The 22,261-nt window shown below is 37.2% G+C and overlaps 3 protein-coding genes across 7 annotated transcripts in view; 2 read left to right on the top strand and 1 right to left on the bottom strand.

Moving 5' to 3' along the window:
- The window catches only part of LOC111865806 (nuclear pore complex protein Nup205), a 69,866-nt gene extending 67,498 nt beyond the window's left edge, over window positions 1–2,368 (top strand). For both annotated transcript variants that reach the window (XM_023854127.2, XM_023854126.2), the window contains exon 34: window positions 1,271–2,368. In XM_023854127.2, coding sequence (XP_023709895.1) covers window positions 1,271–1,354 — 84 coding nt within the window. In that variant the 3' untranslated portion in view covers window positions 1,355–2,368. The remainder of the gene's footprint in view (window positions 1–1,270) is intronic.
- A 3,233-nt stretch (window positions 2,369–5,601) lies between these two features.
- On the bottom strand, window positions 5,602–6,805 carry LOC111865809 (phosphatidylinositol N-acetylglucosaminyltransferase subunit C). The gene has a single exon (XM_023854135.2). It carries the CDS (start codon window positions 6,780–6,782, stop codon window positions 5,925–5,927), a length of 858 nt encoding a protein of 285 aa, XP_023709903.1. The 5' UTR covers window positions 6,783–6,805; the 3' UTR covers window positions 5,602–5,924.
- LOC111865808 (leucine-rich repeat-containing protein 59) lies at window positions 6,777–21,221 on the top strand. Of its 4 annotated transcripts, none has more exons than XM_023854132.2 (7): window positions 6,777–6,857; window positions 9,164–9,278; window positions 9,984–10,043; window positions 12,318–12,443; window positions 14,409–14,631; window positions 14,916–15,125; window positions 20,552–21,221. In XM_023854132.2, exons 2-7 carry the CDS (start codon window positions 9,183–9,185, stop codon window positions 20,947–20,949), a joined length of 1,113 nt encoding a protein of 370 aa, XP_023709900.1. In that variant the 5' UTR covers window positions 6,777–6,857; window positions 9,164–9,182; the 3' UTR covers window positions 20,950–21,221. The 4 variants fall into 4 exon arrangements, with proteins under 4 accessions (XP_023709900.1, XP_023709899.1, XP_023709898.1 ...); XM_023854131.2 differs by lacking the exon at window positions 6,777–6,857 and adding an exon at window positions 7,052–7,302 and having other exon boundaries at window positions 9,167–9,278; XM_023854130.2 differs by lacking the exon at window positions 6,777–6,857 and adding an exon at window positions 7,052–7,302.
- Window positions 21,222–22,261: the final 1,040 nt, after the last annotated feature.

The following is a 22,261-nucleotide window of genomic DNA, read 5'->3' as shown; positions in this document are numbered from 1 at the left end:
CATTAATCTAGATGTCATGATATCATGACTTGCTGCAATGACATGTCATTGCACAAATGTCATGACTGATGTCACATGAAAATTAACCTTTAATTTTTCTTGGGTTTAATATATGCTATGTTTCCTCTTAATGTCACAAAGTGTTGAAATTAATTCACCTCACCTTTCTGTTTTACGTTTTGATGAGCTGCAAACTTCTCACAGGGATATGATTTAAAGCTTCTTATTCAAGTGTAAGCTCCTCTGTTTGCCATAATTAGGGGTTATCAAATTTTGCAATTGAACCAACTGAAACACAGTACATACTTGATGGGGGACAAAGTTATGCACATATTTGTGTAGCTATATTGTATTCATCCAAGCTCAGTGGAAGGGGAAACCTGTGTGATGAGGAGGGGAAGATATTGCACAGTGCTTCCATAAACAAGCCAAATGACAGAGTACACAATGAAATGAGCTAATGGACTAATGAGGGAATCCAGAGGACATTGTGTGTTCTACATTCCTCAGTGGTTGAAACTTGGCAGGAGTAAACTGCTCTTACTGATTCTGGAATACAGACATTTTCCTAAGCAAGGGTAGGACAGAGAGGGTGAGTTAATGAGGCCTTTATGAGCTGCTAGCCATGAATAACTTTGGAAGCAAGACTGCAAACATAGTGCAAAGAGTTATGGGAAAACACTGGCAGCTGGTTGTGAATCACTTGTTAAGATGAAAATGAAGGTAGAAAATGCCCTTATTTTTTGGATAATTTTCCATATATGTAATGTTAATAAAATGATTGTGCCTGTGATTTTCATTGTTGTATGGAATCCTTGTTATAAGGCATATGTTCTCTATCAGTTTCAAAATACCTTTCTCATAAATAAATGACAATTTTTTAACCAAATACTTTTGTATGTTCATGCTATACATAATTACTTTGTTACTGTAGCACATATTTGTAATAAACATAACTTAATGTACAGTAAGTGGGTGCATAGTAGCCTAATTGGTTGAAGCACTATGCTAGAAGCTGGAAGGTTGAAGGTTCAGTTCCTGATGTCATTGGATTTCTCAACTGACCTTATCCTTCCAGCCGCACTATGGACCCAGGGTTGACTCAACCTCTAACAGAAATGAGTACCTCACCACTATCTGTGAATCATTTTTCTAGAATGTGTGAGCTTCGACATCTCACAACCCTGGGGGCCTCTATGGCTTGTTACACGGATAGCTTAACCTTTTGTAATGTACAGTACAGTTTCCTTCCTTTATTTGTTATTTACAGGATCAGCCTGCTTCTGACAGAGGGTTTATTGAGGCTCTCCTCCGAAGAATAAAGAGACTTATACAGTTTGTTCCAGTCAAGTAGAAAATGGACCCTTACCTTGAAGGACATCTTGAAATGTGGTGTTCTTTATTTGGGGACATTTTGTCCGAGTTTTGTAACAGGCACTCTTCTGTAAATGGTGACATTATGCAGTGTGCTAAAATTTCATATTCACTGATGCCAACCCACAAAATTCATGATTTTTAGTCAAACATGTCGTATGTTTTGTGTTTACTTTTGTGGTATATGTGCAAGGAAAGACACCTGGCAAAAGAAACGATGTTTGGGGACGATGAAGAAAGCCGTCTTCTGGAATGCGGCACTGTGTAGAAATTTCTACACGGCGCCACATCCCAGAAGACAGCTTTCTTCATTGTCACTGCTGTGAAAACCTCAAATTTTACGATGTTTGGGACGTTCATAGTGTTTCTGTGGATATGTGGGTGCTGTTTCCTTCTGAACGTAATTCCGAGAGGTAATATAGAATATGTATTTTTTACTTTTAATGTGGCCAGGTTTTTTGTATGCATATGTATGTATATATTAATTAAATCTGGGAAGACACTGCATCTAGAGAGCCACATAATAAAATGGATGCGGAAATTGCATTTGCAAATGATGGCCTAGAGAGGTTGGCACTTGTTTGCAACAAGTTCCTTGTATTGACCACTTGTTATTAATGTTTATTTGAAACTGTTACAGTGAGACAAGAATACAATGTAATTGTCAATAACAGTGGCATTATTCTATATCAGAATTGATAATGTATTGTTGTGATGAAAGTGTGGAATTCTGGATATCTAGTTGCTTGCTAAACTAAGCACATTGCATATATTAGATGCGTCATCATCCAGCTTCTTTTCAAAACACACAAAGTCATCATCTCCTGTTCCCAAAACACTTAAGTTCATTAAATATGTTGTCATCCCACCATTCCATAGCACTTAAGATCATCAGACATGTCATCATCCCACTTTCTTTCTGTAACACTTGAGGTTCAAGTTACTGCGCAGGTTCTGCTGAAAAGAAAATTAAAATTTAAACTAGATTATGGTATGATGTGTTTTCACTTTTGATTTAAAATAACTTTGTTGTGTTTGAATAGTTATAAACAGTATAAAACAGTTTTATGTGCCTGAAGTTTTGCACGTGACTTGGTCATTTTAACATGGGGATACAATTTTCTTTATATGGTCTGCTTAGTTCTGAAAGTCCATTGCAGATTTTTCTGGATGGGGTTCTTAGACTAATTTTAAATTGGAATTTTGTAGTTCTTACTCCTGTATATGATTAGAGTGACTCCTATTGCAGTATTTTCAAGAATTTTGGGCCTACTTGGAAAAATGAAAGTTGTCAATTAAAGGTAAGTACATCTTAAGATCTGCCAATAAACCAGAAGTTGTTAGCCTATTTCAAGTGTCCCTGACTCATGTTTAGACATGATTGTTAAATGGGAAGATTGATGCATCTTTATTATTACACTGAAGTAAATGGTAAGGATGTCGTTTATTTCTAACATATAAGGACCCTTTTATAACCTCAAAAGAAAGAAAATTTTGCTTACTAAAGGAGGACCATATAAGAGATGTAGGTGGAAATTTGTTGATCAACTGCTAGAAATTAGATCTGAAATGTAAATTTTAAAATACTGTGATTCAGATTAAACTTTAGACGTTACCGAGCGTACATGAGTTGCATGTGATAGGAATAAATGTCTTTTTGTAGACAGGCAGTGACTTCAGTGAGGGAAGTAAGAACCAATTTAACAGACTGAAAGAATGAATACTGTTAATAACGGGTTCCTTAATCATGATAATGTGCCCAACCATACACCCCTGAAAACCACTGATTTTGAGACTAAAAGCAACATGGTTATCATTCGCCATGCTCCCTACTCACTGGATGTTGCCCCCTGTGATTTCGCTTTGTTTCCCAAATTGAAAATAAGAACGAAGGGACGTTTTGAAACTGTCTGGCATCCAAAGGGAATCACAAGCGGTACTTGACAACATTAAGGAAAATGATTTCCATGGTGCTTTGGAAGCAGGAAAAAAACGAGGGGATCACTGTCTACGTTCCCAAGGAGACTACTTTGATGAAGGAGATGGCAGCCAAAATTGAGTTAAGCCAGCATTTCTTTCTTGATCTAGTCCAGGAACTTTCTGATTGTTAATACATATAAAAAAATAAATGTACTTCATTATACATAAAAACAAACTGCACTGATCACGACCATTTTATTGCAAATGTATCGAGGAGTAATGTGGGAGAGGATGGTGGTAAGGTCATACGAAATTGAGGGATAGATATTATGAAAGCAGTACAGTAGACCCTTGATATGAAGCAAGTGTCAGGGAACAGCCTCAGTACCTGCATTATAAACAGGACATTTATTTAATTTTTGGATCCCCAAAATTATGTACAGAATATTTACAGACTGAGTACACACATGAAAATTTGAGGTATGTTTCATTCTATTGAAGCAGTTAAAAGGGGCACTCATTAAATCCTGTAGTTGAACAAAAGAATCCCAAGAAACATACAACCCATTCATAACAGGCTATGAACTTTACCCTCTGTACATGCACACTACAGCAAGGGATGTTGGAATACAGTCTTTTACTGTAACTAAGCATTTCACAGAAATTTATATGATATAAAACTTGTAGTTGTAGTGAGGGACATGATCACAGCCATGATATAATGACCTGTTATCCTGATAAGTCTGATAACACCTTTTCCCATCCTTAGCCTATTTTGATATATTTAAGTGGTCAAACAATTCATATAATTCTAGGTTATGATTGGGTGAAGGGTTTATGAAATGTCAAGTGGGTACCTTGTCCCCACAGCATAGTGCATCCTCAGACTGCAGAAACAGATGGCCTACAAATATGGCAATTAGCTGTGAATATATTGAGGGTTGGGCAAGTAACTAACAATCCTTCACTATAAAAATTAGAATCTCAGGCTCTGATGGATTCTTTCCTTTGTATAAGGTCCAGTAACAGATTCTTGTGACCATGGTAATAAACACATGTAGGACTGGAGGTTCTAACAGCAGTGGTTATGAAGGGTTTTGATCTTTTGGGAATCAGCACTGTGTAGTCCATTAAAGTCAACATTTTGCTTGCTTCTTCATGCAATTTTATTGTTTGGCTTAATCTACAACCATGAGGTTGGAGGTGACATATTCCTCTAAAACGTGGGGTGACTTCTACAGAACACACAACCCTATCCCAGTAGATGCAAATCTTCATAGTAATAACCCTTCTAGACTTGTGTTAAATTATCATATGGACCACATGCAACACATAAACTTTGTTTCCATCTATCACCAAGTCAGAATATCCTTTATTAATGTCTTAAACATCAACCTCCAAATTATCCTCTAAATAAATAATTAGATGATATGTATGGTGAAAAGCCAACTAGCAAAGTTCAACATGTAAAAAGTTTTAAAATTCTGTCACCCACATTACAAACAGAAATAGTGGATGTTATTTTTCCATTCCTAATGTTATATTGTGGAATCCCACTGCACATCACTTAGTATCAAATGTCACTGGTTCCACCATTTCATGTGCAACACATCTTTTTATAAAATTTATTAAGTTGTTCACTTTAAAAGTTTTGCATTACAAGTTTCAACCAATATGGTCATCATTAATTTTATTGTAAGTATGGTCCCTTCTATGTGTGGGGCATTCGGTAGCATAGTTGGTTGAGGCACTATGCTACAAAGGGCACGCGGTAGCGTAGTAGTTGGGCTATGCTACAAGCCAGAAGGTCACGGGTTCAAGTCCCGATGAGGTCATTGGATTTTTTTCAGTTGACCTAATCCTTCCAGCCGCACTAGGCCCTGGTGTTTACTCAGCCTCTAACAGAAATGAGTACCAGGAATTAATTAAATAATTTTCCTGGGGAGTAAAGCATGTAAGGCTGACAACCTTACCACCATCTTCGAGCCGATTGTCTAGATAGTGTGGGACCCTCAACGTCTCACAACCCTATGGGCCTTCACAGCCTGGTACAGGGATAGCGTTACTTTTTTACTTTACTATGCTACAAGCCAGAAGGTCGTGGGTTCACTTCCTGATGAGGTCATTGGATTTTTTTCAATTGACCTATTCCTTCCAGCCACACTATGGCCCTGGGGTCAACTCAGCTTCTAACAGAAATGAGTACAAGGAATTAATTAAACAATTTTCCTGGGGAGTAAAGTGCGGCCAGCGCATAAGGCTGACAACCTTACCACCATCTTCGAGCCGATTGTCTAGATAGTGTGGGACCCTCAACGTCTCACAACCCTATGGGCCTTCACGGCCTGGTACAGGGATAGCGTTACTTTTTTACTTTTATGGTCCCTTCTATGCACATGTGTATTCCAAGTGACAGGCTCTTCCTGTTGTGTTGTGCTCTGTGTCTTTTTTATGAACACCTGGAATACACATGCACATAAAGCAGACCATATGTTAAAAAAATTAATAACTGAAACCATTATAGCTTAAGCATAGCAGTTTCCTCAACTATAATTTTAAACACCTGATGACCATTTTGGTCAAAATTTGTAGTGAAATTTTATTAAAACTCATGTAATGACTACAGTACTTTACATTCTCACATCATGTACTACTGCTTCATCCCAAGGCCCATATATATTTTCCTTGTGCTTCTGCCATCTTAGAAACCAAACTGGACATAATACAGTAACAAAAAGTGTGACACATATAAATAGGAACATCATAATTAAAGAAACTGTCCACAATGCATAAACTGCTGTAGTAATCATGGCAGCAAGTACAATAACTGAACCCCTGCCTTTGGATAATAAGATGGGTAACAGAACAAAACATTCTACAGCATTAGTTAGCAAAACAAAGGCATGGAATGGTGATGCCAGCCTGGAAGCTAAACATACTGAACCAAATATTGCTGCATTCATAGACAGTGAACTAGAAACTATAGCTGATGGTACTCCATAATCAAAAAAGATTAAGTGTATAATCATCATAAATGTTGTCATTGCATATATAGTGTCTGTACTGATTGTATCTGTTAATGTTTTTAATACTGGTGACAGCACATAACCAAAAACAACAAATATCAGAACAGTTCGCAAATCTGTAATCAGCACTTCATTATAATTCTTGTCTGTTAGTACAATTCTATACGTAAGATAACCTATAGCTGCAACCAAACTGCTCTGAACAAACACTGTTTCAGGTTCGATCCAACCACTGTGTAAGTATACATACACAGCTACAAAGAAAACTATGATGCACAGTTCCTGGGTAACAAGGCCAGCTCCAAGAATAGCAGTTAGAGGAGAAATTTCTGTAATATTAACATTTTTCTTTAATTCTTCTAGAAATGTCTTATCTGTGTAATTATCTGGATAGTCTGTATTTTCGTACAAATTTTTCTTCCACGTTCGCTGCCGTTGTTCCATTGTGCCTAAATCGTCCATTTAAAAATTCATCACGTGTGCCCACTTTGTACTTAAACCACGACGTCAACTACAACCTGCGGAACCTGTGAGCCTGTGAGTGTGTTATGCTTTTTTTATCTTCATGATCGATCACGATCGATCACGATCAATGTCAGTCAGCTGTATTTGCTGTAGAATTTTAACTGTCATTCGCCATTCAAACATTTTATGTTCGATTAGTTGCTGTTGCAAGCGTTTAGTTGCTATGGAAACAGGAACTTGATAATCAGAACAAAGACTAGGTAACAGGAGGGAGTAGTGACTGCTTACTGTATGAATTCATTAATCAGTTGGCTGCATAATATTTAGATTTACATATTTTTTATCCATTTTCACAGTATTGTTTTTTTGGCCTTTTGAGTTACTAGTTGCCGAATAAAAGCTGAAGTGTTTACGTGTACGTTAACCGGAATCTTGTAAGACACGTAAACGTTTGAAGTTTAAAGTGTTATCCACATTCTTTCTGTCGCTGATGCGAAGTTTTCTTTGGTGTTTTAAGGTATGTGCAGTTTACGTTTTAGATTTCTGCAGCATGATACTCCCATATTCTCTTACGCTTCGGGCTTGTACTTCGACCATTCTTTTACGAGTTTCGAGATATATTAGCAATAAAGTTTATCATTGCATTTATCAAATTTATAATTTCAGTTTACTGACATCATTTTTACTTAATACTTTCAGAATCATGAAGAGGACAGTAAAAGTAACCAGCTATGTGAATATTTAAATATTTTATATAAATTAATAAACAGATTAATTTATTCAGTTTTTTTAATTCCTGAATCCTCAAACAGCAGCTCCTTGAAATGTTTCCTGCTCTGTAATAATCACAACCGAATTGACGCCGTTAATTTATACATTACAGAATTGTATATATGTCAAATTGCCGGGAGAGTGTGATGTTTTATTTGTAAAGGCTTATAGTTTGGATTACCATTGCTTTCAGTAGCTGAAATAGTATGTGCTAAAAGTGTTTGTTCAGTATAGTCACATGTTTAGACAACACCTAACAGTCACTGAAGAAGATTTACCCCAAATCAAAATATTAAATGGCGAATTGTACTTTTAGCACTAATATGTGTTTGCTTTGTTATAACAGGTGTCAAAAGTACTTGCTGCTGTTATGGCACTTTTAAGTTTTATAAGGTATTACATATTTTAGTGCTACTAGTTCTACCAATAGATGCATAATGATGTGTAACCCTGCAAGTTCTACATGTTGACTTCCATCATTGTACAGTGTTTCGGGATCTGCGGGGAATATTGCTGGTATTATTTTCATTATGCTATTATTTTTTTATTGATAGTGGGGTGAGACTAAGTCCCTTGTACTGCGACCACTTCTGGCCTATTGTACCAGCCCCAGATGGGTGAAGGTGATTGTGGAGCAATTAGTGGAATGAAAATTGGCAGGGGAAACCGAAGTACTCGGGCAAAACCTGCCCCAGCGCCACTTTGTCCACCACAAATCCCACTTGACCAGACCCGGGATCGAACCGGGGCCGCCGTGGTGGGAAGCCAGCGACTAACCGCTTGAGCTGTGGTGTGGCCCTTCACTGTGCTAAGATCAGAGGGTCTGCAGTGTCATGGTGGTGATCTCAGACTTCATGAACATGGGTCATTTATTCTCTGAATTAGTGGGACTGAGCTGAATCACAAAACAGAGACATATGAGAGACGCATGGAGAGCAAGAAGATGTAATTTCCAAATATGTTCTTAAATTTTGCATTATCCATTGTTCCCTCTTCCAGTTACAAAGTTTATGTTGCAAAGCAGATGATAATATAGATACCTCTGTCTCTTTCTTTCCTGTTGCTCCCACTTTGGAGTATAGGGAATCCATGAAACACTTTGTTTCACTTCAGTCTCTTAATCCTGAGACAGTCGGTAGGACTCAGTGGGTAGGGGATTAGCCCGTAGCAAAGCCGCTACCTACACAAACACAGAATAAGCGCACATAGACATTCATGCCTTGAGTGGGATTCAAACCAATAATCCCAGTGTTTGAGCGGGTAAAGACAGTTCATGACTTAGACCATGCGGCCACTGTGGTTGGCAATATAGATACCTCATTACATCAGTTGTAATCTGTTTCTTTACCAAAACTGTTTGAGTTGTTCATCTTAATGAGATCTGTATTTTATTTATTTCCTCTCACATGTATTTTAGATGTACCCAGTATGGATGTTGTCTTCCTCATTTCTTCCAAACTCGATTCAAGAGTAGTGGATTAAAAGAGGCTTGGCTGAGCCATTCACTTCCTGTTCATCTAGTTACCTTCACATCTTAATTGACCCCAAATAACCCGATTTCCTTTATGTTTTTATAATAAACTTTTATCTAATTAATTCTTTTCTAGTAGAAACAAGTTATCAGATATGCGTGGCACTAAGTTGAATCTACGCGAGCGGTTGGAAGATACCGTGCTGGATCTCAGCATGTCTCAAATAGAGGAGGTGCCAGTGCGAGAAATTGTGAGTTGAAATTGAAAACAATTTAGGTATTGTATCATAATTTGCTTTTTTGTTCCACTTAGTATACATGCATTAAAAACAGCGTAATTGCTATTGTGTCCTTGAGTTCTATATATAATAGTACCCCCTTTTCCTCCTCCTCCACAAAAGATCACGGTTAAGAGGCTTCATATTCAGAATGTTTAGGGTTTAAATCTTGGTGTAGAAATTGGCTTTTCTGACTGAGGTTGTTTTCCATGGTACTTTCAGGCAAATTCCCAGAGGCTACCTCAAATTATGCCACCACTTTGTTCCACATAACCTTCAAGTCATTTTTTACTAATTGGCCTCTAATTTGACAGACTGAGTTGTATGTGGCATCATTAAGTATACTATAAACTAAATGACTGTGTATGTGTGTTATCCATATGTGTATGTTATGTCATACATCATAGTCATTTTCGTATATTTATGCTGGTGGCAGCTCTTTGTTCAGAACTGTGTATCTGAAGGATACATATGTAAGGAGGAGAAAGGAGGGAGTGATCTGTAAAGGTATGAAAGACAAGGAAAGGGAATAAAAGGGAAGAAGTGTGAAGATATGAAAGAAGTGATTCCGTACTAAATTCCAGTGGGCTTGCCCTCTAATAAAGTATAACTGAATAAAAATAGTGTCTGTTTTTAGTTAAGCACAGCCATGATTGTATGTTTATGATCTTTTTGCAGTCACAGATTAAGAAAGCTACAAGTCTGGACCTGTCTAATAACCAGCTGAAATCCCTTGGGGTATGTACTGTATTTAAATTAGAGTTTACTGGATAGTACAAGGTAGTGTAGGTTGGTTCTAATGCCCTTTGACTGAGGAGATTTATATTTTAGCGGTCAGATTTACTCTTACATTCATTCACGTGTAGAAGGACTTAAGATTTGTACTGTGTTTCGCAGATATAACATAAAAACAGTATTATGCAGTGTCAGTGGAAAAAAAAAAAAAGGTTGAGGTTTTTGCAGCATTGTTAAGATTCATATTGTGATCTTCTGGATTATTACACTGTTTAACCAAACAGATTAGTGTAGGCTAATGTTATAGCCTATTTGGGAGGTGATTCATTTGAATTTCCACCAGTTTATCCTGACTGAGGTTTGCTGTGGTTTTTTGTCAGTCTGGCCAAGTTAAGGCTTTAATTAGACTGTGACCACTTCTTTGCAGGTCCATTCAAATTCATTATCCTGCAATCCTCATACACTCAACACTGTTCTGTCTGAGATACTGACAGTGTCACAAAATAAACAACAAAAAATGAACACCATACCAAAACACTGCCTCTGTTCTCTGCATAGAGATGCTCACTTTGCTAATCAGTGCCTATTATCCTTGCTAATTCTGAATAATCTCACCTTCCCTATCATTTATAAAATATTTATCATATTGTGTTTATTTGATATTCAGGGCACACATGACAATTTCTACCATGAAGAAAGAGATAGTATGTTCCTCCAAAACACTGGTAACCACATACCAAACTACACAGTGTCATGGCACAGAAGACTTCAATATGAAAGATATTTTTTACGTTAATAATAGAAAAGGTAGACTTCTACAGAATTAGTGGCGATGATTGGCAGAGATTCGTTAAGTTTTTCACATCAAAATATCTGTGATGTTTTTCATGATAATTGATGGCTGAGGCATGTATTGATCGCATTTAATGTGATTTGGAGGGGGTAAAGGAGTGGCTAGGAAGCAAGGAAACATTGAACACATAGTGATGCTAAGAGTAGCATTGTGGAACATTGGTTTTCAGTGAATGTGAATTGCTTTGGTAAATGTGTTTGCACACAAAGAATCAACAAGTATTACTATTGTATTTGATGATTATATACCCATTGCATGCTATGAAAGCTGCAGTTACAAGGAGTGGTACACAGCAATATCAAAAAGTAAAGTTACTTACAGTAATTTGTTCAAGTCTTGAGTATAATTCTTGGCTAAGGTTGTCATCTATGCAAATTCAGTTGTTTTCTTATACCTTATTGTACTTTCCCTTGGTGAAAGAAATGATATAGATCCATGGGTTTCTTTTTTAATGGAACATAAACTTTCATGCAGTGTTCTCTTTCCAATACCACATGCTACAGCAGCCCAATCCTCACATTTTGGGACAGATATGAGTGGTGCTTTGTTTTCAACCTCTCTCATAAAGTACTCATGAATAGTGTACATTAATTCATAAGTTTTGGTATGCAAATCCACACCTGTCCTCTCCATCAGAAAACAAAGTTGCAACAGTATTCAAGGCACAGGTGTCAACTTGCTGTGATGCAGTTTGGCTGTCAATGCTTCTGTCACATGGCTTCTGAACAGACTGAGCCTCCTATCAGCAGACCTTTACACTAATTCGGCACATACGAAGAAGAAAACTTATTTAGCTGTTAATACAAGTGAAAACGTGATAACTGTGAAAGATAATACATTTCAGTGTTACTTTAGAGAACAATAACTGCAGTTTTCCACCCTTCCTGCAGAAAAATGTTGGTGTAGATTTAAAATGTATATTCTAATTTCTTTGCATGTATGTCATGTTTGTCTGTTCTTTACTAGTATTACATTTATAGTGTCCACAAGTTCATACAGCTTCATGTACTTAACAAATGTGATCTGAAGTGTATAATAATTTGTTCTGTATAATCTCTTTCGGTAGCCAGTAGAATAGCAGGCGTATAAACTAGACAACTGGAGTTCAATTCCAAGCAAGGGCAGGGTTTTTTTCCTTTTTGCCAATGTGTTTGGAGAGCTTTGGAGCCCATGAAGACTCCTATTCACTGGGTACCATTCCCCCCCCCCCCAATGATAGAGCAGTTGAGTCATGAAGCTGTCCACATACCTCTGTTTAGTGCTGAAATTAAGAATTTGTGGAGATATTCCTCAAGTCCCCCATATATCTTCATAGCATGTTGCCTATTAAGTACAGGGACAATTTTACCTTTTATGTGACTTCTTTTTATGTGAGGTGCAGAAACAGTTTTGTATGTTTTTTTATATTTTGTTTTCCTTTGCAGAAAAATTTTGCACCAATGCTTACACATTTGATAAAATTGGACCTAAGCAACAATCACTTGGCTGAACTACCAGACAACTTTGGGGAGTTGGTCAGCCTTCGACACCTGGATCTCTACAACAATCAGGTACTTATATTTAGGTCTACTGGATTGGAATTATGTTTATTGATGTCATGGCCCGGTACAATATTGTAAGTTCATGTCCCTGCATAATTTACACATATTGTTTTCCAAAGTTTCATAAAAGAACTGGGAGCAGGATTCGCATAAGGTTTTGTGAAAATGGTTTGTTGTGGAAAATATTACTGTATATTTGATTTATCCATAAATTTAAGTGAAACATAATCACTGAACTGGGTAGGCAGTGTAAAGGGATAGTTGACAAGAGAAGATATACAGTAGAACTTGGTTATAACGTCATCAAAGGAACCTAAAAATAGTGTCGTTATAAACGAATGTCGTAACCGAAATGGGCACTTCCACAGTAGCCTTATGTTAGTCACGTAAAAATCTACAAAAACCGAGTTAAAATGTTGCATTTTTTAGTGAAATACGTAGTTAAGTACAGACTAACGTAACATTAACGTGGAATTAATATGGATTCTCCATATCGTTTGTACTGTAGAATTCACCAAACCAAATTCGCGGCATACATCAGCTTTTTTCCTTCCATTTTCTATTTCACGAATCACTTTAACTTTCTCTTCAATGCTTAAAACTTTCCTTTTCATTGCCATGTTTTCGCTACTGCACTTCTCTGGGTTTAGGCAGGAACACTATAGGGTAAGTAGACAATGTGAGGTCCTGTTAGATGAGATTCAAGGAAAGGAATGCAGTTAACAACCTGCCGCGTCCTCTTGCACTATTCACGCAGTCCCACCCCACACCCTTGTTTTCGCATAAAACCCACGCTCCTCTTGCAGCCCGCGGTCGTATTCTTCCAGGACAGTCACGTCAGCAAGTAGAGAAAGTGAGGGTGGGCAGACACATCGAACTTTCCCACGATATCAGAGAAATTCAGGAATGAAAATGACGTTACATACGAGGTTGATGCATTTGTGCATGTCGTACTAAGCAAGGTATAAAAACAGTTGCTTTATGAGGAATTAGTTCGTACCATTGAATATTTGACGCAATAGACAAGGTGTCGCAGAAACCGATGTTGCTATAACCAAGTTTTACTGTATTATTATTTAATTTACACTCTTCACATATGTATTACACTTCATTACATTCTGTAATATATTTTAATAAATGCTTTGCAAGTAGTAAGTTTTCAGCAGAGTACAATATTAGCCATGATATCCATAGGCAAGTACATTAATCTTAATATATATTAATTTATATGTAACATAATTGCTCTAGTAGGTGTGTAGCAGCTTGGTTTAAATTTGAATAATGTGTATTATACTCTCATTGCATAGTGGCAACATAACCTGAGATTTAGTAAACTTGGCATAAAACATTATTAATTCCATCAAGATATCTATAATGAGTGTTCAAAATTATTTATGATTTAAAGTAGCTGCATGGCTGAGGTTCAGGCCCGTGTTGGGATTAATCTCTTTGGTATCTCGTCCTCTGCTTCTGCCTTTATGTAATGTGCACTGAGAGTTTCCGCTGATGAAGCTGCTGGCACATAAAGGTCATCACATGCCTGTATCTAATGCAAGTGTCTTGAATATGTGTTATCTAATCTTCATGCTCGCTGTAGATCTCATGATGCAGTGACTAAATGTGACTACTTAATGTTTTTGCCTTTACCTGCAGCTTGACGGTCAGGTCTCTAAACACATCTGTTTTAAATATCCGTGCCTTAGAGAAATGTTAGTGATAAATTATATTACTCATAATTCCCACATCCACCATTGATTCCAGTCTTATTTTCAACATACATTTAATTCCTTATTGTGTGCAAAGGATATTTATCCTCTGGCATATTTCTGTGAATACCCTTTCACTCAGTTATAGCAGACATCAGCAATAATGGACCTCCCCATTAGTCCATTATAGCGAGGGCTTACTGTATAACACTTATTATATAGAATATAATTTTAGGATTTAGTGATATAGATGTGCATGTGTTGCAAGATAACACATCTTCCCTTAAGTTTGGGACAACTCAAGATGCTGCGTTGGCTGGACTTGAAGAATAATCCTCTGCTACCAAAGTTAGCTGAGATAGCTGGACCTTGTCTGGATGCACAGCAGTGCCAGCAGAGTGCCCGTAAAGTGGTGACCTTCTTGCAGACTATGCAGGTTCAAGTAGACGAAGAAAGGCAGCGCAGATTGCTCCAGAAGCGTAAGCAACAAGGTATTCCAAATGAAGCATTCCAGCTGAGATTTTAAAAGTATTTGTTATTAACATGACAATTATTTCAGTTCTTCATTTTTCTCTTAATTACTCTTAGAGGATGCAAATGGAGAAGGTGGCCAGAGACCTGCTTTAGGTATTTCTACTTTTATGGGCACTGGTATCTATATGTGTATTGAGTTTTGGTCCTGAATTTCATATGAAAATGCTGTAAAAAGCTGGATGGACAGAAACTTGTGAGTTATTTTGGTATTTCATTACAGCTTAATTTCTTGTTTTGATAGAACTGGCAGAGCAAGCACAGAAGAAGGAACAACAGAAACAACAGCTGCAGAAAAAAAAGAAGAAGGCTGCTAAATCTAACAACAGTACACAAGTAAAGACTGAGAATGGAACAACCAGTGTTACAGGTGGTAACAACGTTGGTGATGTAAAGAAAGCAGCACCAAAATATCAGAACGAGACCTTTACTCATAGCAGACCTACCAGAAAAGGTATATATTTTGAATAATAAGAGCAGTTCACGAATTGTTGCATACTATTGTCACTCAAAGCAGTATATATTTATTCTTCTCTCTCTACATCAGCATGGGTTTCTAACATATAAGTTAATATGGTAACATGTTTTGGAATGTGTTCCAAGATCAGACAAGTAAACAGAAAGACTGTGCTATTGACTGAAACATGCTTGCTTATTCTACGCGTAAATTCCTCACTTAGTTAAATATTCATATAGAATGCACCATGTTACAGTAGTATTAAAGTAGTATCACTGTGAAACTATAAATCTAGTGTGTACATAATTCGGATTTTTCAGAGTTTTTTAATCATAAAATTGTTTTGTAGATCTGATGCTTAATTTTCTTGTCAAGGTGTTAGGCATTATTTTTACTGTCCTTGGCACATTTATATCTATAATCAAATGTTCTTTTGTTGTAAATATTTTAACAATATAATTACAATGTATGCTGGTATTTAATTACACTCTTTCATAGTAATTAATACAGTAGTCAACGCTTATTGTAGTGGTTTGTGGGGCTCTCTTTTTGACAGGCAGTGTAGATGTTATCAGGATGATGCAGTCTTAGTGGTATTAGAGTGTACCAGCCTTATGTACCTTCATGGTTTAAGGTGACAACAAGAATTAGATTTTGTATTCCATTCAATATTAATGACACTTTCACCAAACAGGTTGATCTAGAGGTAGCTTTCTAGCCCGGTAATCAGGAAATGTTCAGTTTGAATCTTGACCAGGATGCTGGATATCCTGACCGACTTTCCATTGTTTTCCTTATCTATCCAGGCAGATGCCAGAGTAGTACCTCAGTTAAGGCTCCCACACACACAGATGCAATACGATTCGGGATGATATAGCACTCGGGACAAAAACGGCTGTTTACCGAATGGGCCGCGCACACAGACGCGACACTCAGGAATCTTTGACACCTGATAAGCAGCTGGCCATGACTCACACTCAGTCAGTATCTATACATACGTGAAACGACATGGGTAGCTAAATGGAACAAATAATAGAGTTCATCAAAGAACATGCTTTATTGTACAGTACTCATCATTCAGTGTGCAAGGATTCACATGGTAAGGATAGAAAGTGGAAGGAATTGGCTGTTACAATGAACAGAGACAGTAAGTAGAAAAATTTGTGTATATTTATATAGGGTTAAGTATACGGTAACTGTCGACATTCTATGCACCAGTTCCGTTCACTAACACGAATTCCAGGGGCAGTTACCTGGTTGAAGTATGCAACAAACCGCTCTCTAATGGCGTAACTAATATTGCCGCCCTTGGGAGACATAAAGGTTGGATAGGGAACATTTCTCCTTCTAATGGCTCCACTCATAGCAGTTCTTCCCTGTACTTTTCATCACAGTTTTTGAGATGTAGAAAATTATGAAGCAAACACGCTGCTGATACAGTGTGTTTTATATTTCCTTCTTTCAGTTCTATGGGTCTCAAAAAATCCTCCACTTCATGGCAAGAATACCAAAACAGTTTTCGACCACTCTTCATGCACAACACAAATTGTAATTGTATTTCTCTTTCCATATATCATGTTTGGATTGCATGTACGGAAAAGGTCTCATTAAATATGGTTTCAGTCAAAGGCTTCATCTCCAATGACAGCGTGTGACATAGGTTCTGTTTGCCCTGGAAGCGGTAGGTCCTCCGGGAGATCAAAATCCTCATTCATGAATTTCCTACCAATCTGAGACTCCTCAAAGATTCCTCCATCACTGTTCATTCCGTAGGCTCCAATATCAATGCAAAGGAATTTGTATTCTGGTCCCACAATAGCCAATAGTACAACAGAATGTCGTTCCAAGTAATCATAATACGAAGATCCAGCGTTATCAGGGCGTTCCATCCATGGAACCTAAGCAATTTGGAAAACCCCACCTTCCTTTGCAACTCGTGCACAATTCTCCCACACTTTTCTTGATGGTGGTGACGTGTTGAGATCTCATATTATTCCAGATGGCGAGAAATACTTCCAGAACAATTTTGCCTACCGTTGAAAAGCCAACTCTAAAGCTGTGTCCAATTGTAGAAAACGTGTTTCCAGTCACCAAATACCCATAAACACATAAGAACAGCCATTAGTAGCCTTTTAGTTGCTCTCTAATACTATGATGCTTACAAAATGAACAGAATTTTCATTTTTTGTTCTCAGCTGAAGCACTTAAGGGACAGTGGAAAATTTTAAAAGACATTTGAAGTCAAAGAAGACTCACACCGGGCAGGCCACACAAAAATATCAGCACTGGCAATGGGCGAAGCATATCGAATTTTTGAAACCCCACTTCGCTTTCGCAAAAACGAACACTAATATAAAGCGTAGTGCTTCACTACCTGAGGAAAGCGCAGAGAGGCAGCAACAGCAACCTTATGATAAAGCAGAGGGACCCAACTCGCCTGATATCTCACCCACTAGTGAGCTAGTAGCTACCAGCCCTGCTGTTGGTATTGTCTGCACCACAGACACCACCCGTGGACAAGACATGTGAAAAACCTACAGCGAAACGCCTAAATACTAGTGAACTGGAAACATTCAGCTCAATCCTACAAAAAAGGCCAAGAAACACAAACCAGTCTACTTCAACCGTTGACAGAGTTGGGAACTATTTACAAAGCAGAACAGATATTGATGCTGTGGATCACATTTTCCTTTCTTGGACGAAAACTGTAAAAATTTCTCACCTCGCCAGCTCTTGCAAACAAAAATGAAAATATAAAATATTATCATGCAGCAGGAAGCAGAGGAGCTATACAAGGTTATGATAAATCATGCACCATCATCACATTCATCAGAACCCTCTTATGATGCACCAGCAACCACCTCAAGGGCATCACCAGCTACACCAGAAAATATCTCCATGTCTCCACATTACAACACTTTTCTGCCTCAACGACTTCAAACTATTCCTCTCAAAACCACAGAACAAAATTTGACTCCAGAGGATGGACGCTTGCAATCTTTTTTTAATACGTTGTAAGATCTCAAGAATCAAAACTTCAAACTGCGTTTCTTTACATGTTTAAAATACAAGAAAAGCAGAAAGAAAATGTATTTAGTTGTATAACCTTAACGAAATAAGCAAATAAAAGCAATATGTGATTACTAAATGAGTTTTAGCCTATATTACCTTCTTACCTTAACGTAATTGCCAGTCGCTCCCCTGGAGGAATAGGCCTTCACCAGTTGGTGTATTGTTTAGTGATATCTTGCCTGATGGTTCTCAGGATATCAAACCTGTCAATATTCATCTGGAAGTATATGTAGAACTGTTTTTCATCTTCAGGAGTTGGGGTATATTGTTTAGTGATATCTTGCCTGATGGTTCTCAGGATTTCATCAAACCTGTCAATATTCATCTGGAAATATATGTAGAACCATTTTTCATCTTCAGGAGATGGGGTATCAATGTATAAAACCCCCAGTTCCTCTCTTGACAAGTTTATATCATGAACCCAAGTGATTCGTCTTTTTCGCCTAAAGTAGGAACACACATATACATACTTCATTAGAGACTTGTTATGGAATTGTAAATATTTGTACATACAGGGTGTTCCAGGAGGAATGTGCCAGTCTTTGGGAGGGTGTACCTTATGTTAAAGTATGCCAATATAGCCCAAAACACCTATGGCCAAAGTTGAACGGTTACAGAGATAATGGCGCGAGAAAAGTATGGTCTTTTGGCAGGTCCACGCACTGTACCTGTCAGCTGACAAGTCTTACTGATGTCTGTCCTTGAGTTTGGTGATGACGGCTCACACTAGCCGCTTACCAGAATGAGCAGTCAGCCATGTTACGTCAGTGCTTGCCATTCATATGTCATGTATAGTGCTTGGAACTCTTTAACGACAAATTTGACACGGCGTGCGAGTTTTTTTTAGTTCAATTTAATGGCTTCATGTCACTCACAAGTTAGTTTGATGTTACGTACATTATCAACATTACAGAAACCACATATTCCTGCCAGTTTTAATATGTATTTGGTAATCAACAAGTGTGTAACACCTGTCAAAGTTTCACACTTCTCTGGCCATTATCTCCATAACCGTTCAACTTTGGACAGCGGTGTTTTGGGTTATATCAGCATACTTTAACATAAGGAACGCCCTCCCAAAGTCTGGCACATTTCTCCTCGGACGCCCTGTGTATGTGACATACTGAATATGTGGAGGAAAAGAACTACCCATATTTAGTGTTCAGTAAAATACTTATCCAGATTCACCATCTTCATCAAGAGCGACAGCTAAAAGCAAAACTTCTTCCTCCAAAGATGGATCCATGACTATTTACCGCTGCGATACAGCGCGGTCTACCGAGTGCGCTTGGTAGACCAAAATACCGAAGCAATATACTGACTGTGATAATATAGCATTCCTCGGATTCCCGCGCCATTGTGTGGACCTCCATTTACCACAATTTAATTAGATATTGTCCCGTACCATACCGAGCTGAGTATCGCGTCTGTGTGGGAGCCTCTAGTCCATGACCACTTCCTTCCGAGGCCTTTCTAATTGATCATTCACCTGTCATCCTACCATCTCATACTGTGCAGTCTTGATACTGAAACCCCATTTTTTAATAACCCACAAAAAATGAAAAAGAATAGTTATGTAGTCTGTTGGTTAGATGTTTTACATTGGGTGACATGAAGTATAATTTATAAATGCATTAGTGGTGGTAGGTTTTCTGTATGTTAAAGACTTAATTGATTTATCTTTTCTTCATATTAGGTCTAAAAATCGATAAGCGTTATTTTTCTTTTTCCCCATGTCAGGTTCAGTAATGGATTTACTAAGTTAAATTCCTTTAATATATCTTCTGTTTGGATTGTATCATAAATATATGATCAGTGTAAAAAAAGTAATTTAGAACTTAGTATCTTGTTAATATTGGTTATATTTTATTAGTTTTATATAATGTATGAATAAATCTGCTGATAATAGTGATGTTGGCATTTCCTTGGCCATTGTTCAACATTCATGTTATTTACATGGCTTCAGCTTTTGTGATGTTTGTATATATATATATATATTGGTCATGTGTAAAGGTCATACATTTATTTGTTCACTTAAATGCATGGTTTGTAGTTGTTTTAATGATGGGAATTTTTGTATTTTATGTACATTAATGAGTTGCAATGCAGATATATATTTCTAGCAAATAGTGCACAGGAAAATGATCAACAATAAAATACGCCAGCATAAAAGTTACAAGGCATAAAATACTAACAAAACACACTAACATTAAAGCACATAACATACATATGAAAGATGAAATGGAATTTCTCTGTGTTCATAAACAGCAATTCCATATAGTAAATAGAATGAAGACATTATGTAGTTGGTAAATCTCTTGTGCAATATGTCTTTGGTTTCCTTTTTTCAGTTTCATCACTTCTGTTGAGACTTCTGAAGTCAGTGTTGCTTGGAGCGTTTATTACAATACTGATGTTGTGGATGTTATATCATCTTGATGAAGAAAGGTTCCATGGAGCACAGGCACATGCAAAAATAGTATGGAATACAACACTGGCAGCCATGCCCCGACAGATTGTCGAAATGGGACAGGTGTTCAAAAAAATGACAAATTCAACTATAACATTTATATGGAGCAAAACTGAGGCTGCTTACACATGGATAAATACAGACCCAACAGTCAAAGAATACTTTGAAGTTGGGAGAGCTTTGTGGAATATATTGTATGCAAAATTATATGATTTATGTCGGACAGTCAACCAGCAAATTCCACTTTATGTGGAAACTGTGAAGAAGAAGATATTTTAAGAATGTTGTGTTTTGCATTACAAGAAAATGTGAATAGCCTTTGCACAGTTAAATACTAAAAAAAAATATATTATTGCACATTATTTGTGTCTTGTTATCCTCATGACATTCCTTTTTGACAAACAAGTATTTGACCTTATATTGTTTAATGCCCTTTTCAATCTCTTGTGTTAAAAATAAATTTTAAGTTTACTTTGGTATAAGTTTATCTGTAAGTGACAAATGTGATTTAAGAATTTGAAAGTTTACAAATAAAACTCAGGTCCATTGCACTGAATGAAACTTGATTCAACTGAATATTCCATATGTGTGAAAGAGATTTACAGGAAATTTCACATCTGGAAAACATGGAGAAAATATTTATAGAAGCTTCCATATTTGGAAAACGTGAAGAAAACAGAAAACACAGTCTGCTTTTACCGGTTCTCACGGTCTCTTTGCTTGCAGATTTCTTATATATTTTTCTTCTACCCTGAAGATGGAGGCGATACGTTCCTCCGAAACGTCGGTTAACACCACATATACACGGTGCCAAATCCCAGAAGACTGCTTTCTTCAAAACAGATTTACTTAATAATGTTCTACTACAGTCATGTGTTGATTCAACTTGAAGCTTGTGAGAGGTACTGTCAGTCTTTACTCCACATTGTACCTCATCAGTTCACATTGTATACTTCCTATTTGAAGGTTCTGTGAATTAGCATGAACGTGTTTGTTAGAATGTATCTGTTTCTTCCTTTTACTTCTGCCCACTCACATACAGGATATGGTAACAGACAATTTTTAAAGTATATTTTTGATGTCTTATGACTAGAAGAGTGTGCTGCTTGGGAAAAAGTGTTCCCTGTGGAAGGGAGGAACCAAGAATTAAGGCTAGGATCGAAGCTTGGTTTAGTCTTCTACCCAGAAGAGAGAGGCAGTATATTATTAGAAGTGTTGGTATGTCTGCTTGGGAAAAAGTGTTCCCTGTGGAAGGGAGGAACCAAGAATTAAGGCTAGGATCGAAGCTTGGTTTAGTCTTCTACCCAGAAGAGAGAGGCAGTATATTATTAGAAGTGTTGGTATGTCTGTGCCAAACCATAACCTTGCGCTTAACTTATGCTCTTTGCATGGATGTAATGTGTGGACTTTTTTTTTTTTAATATTGGCTTCAGGAGGTATTTACCGTAGGGTTTTTCTGACAAAAATTGTTTTTGCTTCTAGCCAAGATTAAATGTAACAAATAATTTTTTATTTTTTGTTGCATAAGATAAATTTATATCCTACAGACTGGAGTGTACATTAATTGTTCTGGTCATGGCAATGTTGCCAT

The sequence above is a fragment of the Cryptotermes secundus genome, unplaced genomic scaffold (assembly GCF_002891405.2).
Source record: "Cryptotermes secundus unplaced genomic scaffold, Csec_1.0 scaffold901, whole genome shotgun sequence".
In the NCBI taxonomy this organism is placed as follows: Eukaryota; Metazoa; Arthropoda; class Insecta; order Blattodea; family Kalotermitidae; genus Cryptotermes; species Cryptotermes secundus.
Note: the sequence above shows the minus strand (reverse complement) of the source record. Positions and strands in the feature narration are given on the sequence as shown.